This window comes from Saprolegnia parasitica (genome assembly GCF_000151545.1).
Source record: "Saprolegnia parasitica CBS 223.65 unplaced genomic scaffold supercont2.45, whole genome shotgun sequence".
Taxonomy (NCBI): Eukaryota; Oomycota; class Saprolegniomycetes; order Saprolegniales; family Saprolegniaceae; genus Saprolegnia; species Saprolegnia parasitica.
Genome location: NW_012156439.1, coordinates 269,277 through 273,773, shown reverse-complemented (window position 1 = coordinate 273,773; position 4,497 = coordinate 269,277). Strand labels below are relative to the sequence as shown.

Below are 4,497 nucleotides of genomic sequence, written 5' to 3'. Positions count from 1 at the left end.
TCGGCACATGATCGTCGTACCTGCGAGGGCGACGGGACCGACTGACCGACCCACGTCGCCAGCGTACATGCGAGGTCTTGCATGGATGCATTGGCGTCGCGTAGCACCTGTAGCGTGAGGCGCGACTCGGCGTTGGCCTGCGCGAGGCCGGCGGCCACGTCCTTCCATGGCAAGCACGAGGTCGAGGTCGGGGCAGGGACAGGCAGGCGCGTCGCTAGGGTGGCCACGACGTCGCGGAGCTCAGCGAGTTGGCTCAGGAGCTGGCTGCGCTCGGTCGTGAACCGGTCGCGGTGGCGCTTCTGCTTGAGCCGGTTGCGCCGGCGCTGGTGCTCAACGCGCGCATCCATGAAAAACACAAACTCCGACACTCATGCTCGGAACGACCAACAGTCTGGTTGGATCTGATTGGTTCACGGCACTCAGTGCAGTGTTGGATGGCTTGTTGAACCTCGACGACGACGCCCAAACCCATCTCTGTATTTTGATCACCAAAGCTCACCAAACCTGATCATTAAAGGAATCTGCTCTCGCGGTCGTCGACTCTCTGTACGAGCAGCTGTCTTGGACGGTGAGTCGAGAAATGCCATCGAGTGGGTGCAAGCCCGTCCGTTGTACTGTTCGAGTCTTTTGCACCGGCCTTTTATGTAAACTACAGTACTAGTAGAAGTTAACCTGACATTTTGTAAAGCCCTCGAGGAGCTCATGGTCAGGCTTCAAGTTTGGTCCTGTGATTTTCGTGTGTTTATAGCATTCTTAAGAGGCATAATGGGTTGTACCGCGCTGAATCAAGAACGAAAGGTGCACTCCATTAACGTTGCTCTGCGGTACAGTAGTATCAAGTTATCAGCGGCGCCGCGTCTGTCGCGTCGGCGTTATTCGCCAAAAAGGCAAAGTCGCTAACGAGAAGCGGCATCCAACTACGCTCGAGGACGTGCTGATACTGTGTAAACTGCGCGTCGTCCGAAAGATCAGATACGTCCAAGTCCAACGACGCCATGTCCTCGCGCCACGTCATCGGCACACCACGGTCGATCCTGGGGCCCGTGCACGAGACCCAGCGTAGCCGGGTTTTAGACGGCCCCACCCGTTCCAAAAGAAACCTAGCACCACATTTCATGAGGTTCCAATGCGCCAACATAAATAATGCACGTGCCAAAACATGCGGGGTCGCCACATTTCGTTGACGGGCTGGAGCGCGTCTTGGTTGAAATTGCCCGTCAAAAAGACAATACGGTCCTGCGAGGCAAACTCGCGGCTCACGTAGTAGTTGCTTTCGTCTGCATCCATCGGCGACCGCCTGTAGACCATCTTGGGATCGATGCTTTGCGTCATCTACAAGAATCCGTCAGCGGGCGATTTCGTTCAATCTTCTTGTACCTCTTCGTCTAGGAATTGAGAGACCCACGGGTACGTATCCCCGCGCAATTTACGCCAGATTTTGCTCTCGAGCGCAGCGTACGTTGCCCACAGCGGCGCGTCGAACTCAATCTGAATACGCCCGAGCACGTGGAGGAGGTCGTCGGCCGCCGAGCCAAGAACTGCAATGTCTCGGACCGTGCCCTTTGACGGAAAAGCCGCTGCCGCCAGAATACGGTCCGTGTTGTAGTACATGTGCTGCGTAAACCAGTCGAGACCGAGCTTCCGCGTCGTCGGCTCAGCGTGCAGCGTCACTTGGTTCCAGGCCAAGACGTTGCTGCCACCCTAAATTGCGTTTTTTTAGTCCCGAAAAGGCAAAGTGACTGTACCGGCACGGGATGCTTGGTGCTCGCGGCCGCGACCCACGCCGCCATCGCGCGCGCAAGGTCGTCGAGCGCGTCCGCGCGCTGGCGCAACACCTCAAGCGTCAGGCGCGATTCGACACTGGCCTGTGCCAGGCCGCCAGCGATGATCTTCCACGGCAACGACGTCTTGGGCGGCTTGCGTGCCTCCAGCCGCGTGACCACGGCGCGCAGATCGTCGATGCGTGCGAGTAGCTGGCTGCGCTCGGTCGTGAACCGGTCGCGGTGGCGCTTCTGCTTGAGCCGGTTGCGCAGCCGCTGGTGCTCGGAGCGGCGGAGCTCTTCCGACGTCGGCTGCGGCATGGCGTGTGTTCTGCCAAATTAAAATAACCCGCCATCGGGTAATAGCGCGCTCCCACTCTCGACCCAACAACCCGTTTATACCCGCACCGGAATTCCGCACCGGTACTGCGACCAGTCCTTCGACCTTCAAATGCTTGGCGATGCACCAACCCACATCATCGTACGTCGAGCTACCCATCGAATTGCCGTCGTGGGCACAAGTTCATCAAAGTCTCAGATTCGAGTCGTGGTTCATCGGTAGCCCCGTCATGTTCTCCGACCAAATGGCGTGCGTGAGAAGACGAAAGCAGATTTGCCGAGTTTTACCGAAGTGAAGAACAGTCTGTGCATGGCTATAGGAAAACGATGCCCGTGGGAACTGAGTACATTATTTTTTTAAAGCCTCAGCAACAAAATCAAATTCTGCAGGGGTTCTTCTGCAGCGCTATGCTCTCAATTCGAGGATGTAGGTGGAACAGTCAAAGCGCCTCGACGTGGTCATAAGAGCAAGTAAACAAAGAAAACCCGAGTCCGTCCGTTCGAAACAGGTGTATGTGTTAGTAGCCGTCGTGCATGCGTCGCAGCCAAGGGCTCGGCGTCATCGTCGTGCCAGAGACATCGCTGTGTTTACAGCCACGTAGCTTCGCCACGATCAAGTTGAACGATAAAGTGGAACCAACGTACATTGCAACGCTTGAAAACATGCCCGATATCTAGCTGCGCTTGGCTACACTTGACTGAGGGCAATGATTACCGCACGACGACCTGCCGCACGAGCATGTCTACCTCAACCGACTGGACTTGGTTTGGCATCTCGCAACAGCGAGGCACTGGAGGTCATTCCTATTTCATTTGCTTCAAGGAGCCTGACTAGCCTCTGATTCGATCATACATGGTGCGAGAATCATGTCTGCCATATCTAGCTAGGTACCCCCTTGCGTTTGGTTCGCGCCCGTAGGATCACCAAAATGCATTTGGATGGACCCTTGCGACCAGCGAAGAACGATTTGGAGAAAATTGTCCTGTGGCTTTCTCTCTAGAAAAGGTGCTTTACGCAAGGTCCAACCGTTCATTCGCTATCGAGTCGGGGCTTGCCTCGGGCAACAGCAGCGCCGCGTAGTCGACGTCCATGATTGGCTGCACGTGGCGGCGTACGAGGCGGCGGAACGTGTCAAAGTCCAAGGTATCAGTGTCCGGGGCGGCCGCGAGGTTCATCAAGCCCGTGTCCCGCTGCCACGGCACGAGCGTGCCGGCTTGTATTTTGGGGCCATTGTACAACATGGCCCGAAGGCGCGTGCGGTGCGGCCCGATGCGGTCCAGGATGTACCTACGACACCACTCAATCTCCTCCTCTCTCAAGCTATGGGAGCGTACCAGTACATGCGCGGGCGCCATTGCAAATTCGCCGGCTGCAAGGCGTCTTGCGTAAAGTTGCCTTGGGCAAAGACGATGCGGTCACGCGTGGCGACCTCCCGCGCGACAAAAAAGTTGGACTCGTCCGCCGAGATGGCCGAACGCAGGTACGACATGCACGACGGGTGGTCGATGCGTGCAATGAGCTAGAGGTTCATATTCGCATCTCCATTACATTGGCTCCAAGAGGAAGACGGCGTACGTCCGTGTCGAGTGGCTCCACTGCGCACGCGCTGTTGACGCCGGCGAGCTCCGCCCAAATGCGACCACGGAGCGCGGCGTGCGCTCTCTCGAGCGAGAGACCATACTCGATCTGGATACGCCCGAGGAGGTCGGCGATGCCGTTGCCACAGTCGCGCACGATCGTGTCTTTCACCGCACCATCGCACGGAAAGGCGCTGAGCTGCAGCATGCGCTCCGTGTTGGCGTGCAAGTGGCGCGTGAACCAGTCGAGGCCCAGCTGCCGCGCGCTGGGCTCGGCGACGAGCGCGATCGAGCTCCATGGCTCAGCGTGCATCTACTAGTACAGTGGGATGAGCCATCGATGGAAGGAGGGCGTAGGACCGGCACGCCGCGGGCAACGGTCGAGACCATGGACGCGAGCGACCGGCTCAGCTTCTCCAGTCGCTCCCGATGCGTGTTTAGAGCGGCTCGCGTTGCCTCGGCTTCCAAGGCCTCTTCGGCAAGTGCGGCAGCTATCGCTGTCCAGGGCACGAGCGTCGAGGTCGCCTTCGAACGTCGGGCGTGGAGCTTGGCCGAGCGGCGCAGACACAGCCGGAGGTCGGCACCTCAGTGAGGAGTGCGTCACGCTCGGCGTTGTGGCGGTCGCGGTGGCGCTTCTGCTTTTGCCGGTTGCGGAGCCGGAGGCGCTCGCTGGCCGCGACGTCGTCCATCGCAGCTCAAAATAGCGGGTTCGACGACCAACACTCTGAGAGCCTACATTCCCAATCGTTCGATTACCTGGCGTGCACTTCACGTAATCGAACGTTATTGTAATAGACGACCCCTTCAACAACAACTAACA

General features: G+C 58.1%; 2 protein-coding genes across 2 annotated transcripts; both read right to left on the bottom strand.

The window, feature by feature from the left end:
• Window positions 1-800: 800 nt before the first annotated feature.
• On the bottom strand, window positions 801-2,090 carry SPRG_09185 (hypothetical protein). Its single transcript, XM_012348618.1, has 4 exons — window positions 1,746-2,090; window positions 1,378-1,701; window positions 1,154-1,332; window positions 801-1,100 (listed from the first exon to the last, which is right to left on the bottom strand). Exons 1-4 carry the CDS (start codon window positions 2,079-2,081, stop codon window positions 836-838), a joined length of 1,104 nt encoding a protein of 367 aa, XP_012204008.1. The 5' UTR covers window positions 2,082-2,090; the 3' UTR covers window positions 801-835.
• A 1,020-nt stretch (window positions 2,091-3,110) lies between these two features.
• On the bottom strand, window positions 3,111-4,366 carry SPRG_20736 (hypothetical protein; the record flags this gene model as incomplete). Its single annotated transcript, XM_012348636.1, has 5 exons — window positions 3,111-3,387; window positions 3,435-3,619; window positions 3,676-3,990; window positions 4,038-4,202; window positions 4,262-4,366. The coding sequence occupies 5 exons, from the start codon at window positions 4,364-4,366 to the stop codon at window positions 3,111-3,113; spliced, it is 1,047 nt and encodes a 348-aa protein (XP_012204026.1).
• Between the last annotated feature and the right edge of the window lie 131 nt (window positions 4,367-4,497).

What these genes read in the sequence shown, in the direction of transcription:
- SPRG_09185 (XM_012348618.1), bottom strand. Translation starts at nt 2,081, where the DNA reads ATGCCGCAGCCGACGTCGGAAGAGCTCCGCCGCTCCGAGCACCAGCGG. An exon ending in CTCAATTCCTAGACGAAGAG is followed by an intron (nt 1,333 to 1,377) that starts GTACAAGAAGAT and finishes GGATTCTTGTAG; the next exon opens with ATGACGCAAAGCATCGATCC. An exon ending in TGGCGACCCCGCATGTTTTG is followed by an intron (nt 1,101 to 1,153) that starts GCACGTGCATTA and finishes ATGTGGTGCTAG; the next exon opens with GTTTCTTTTGGAACGGGTGG.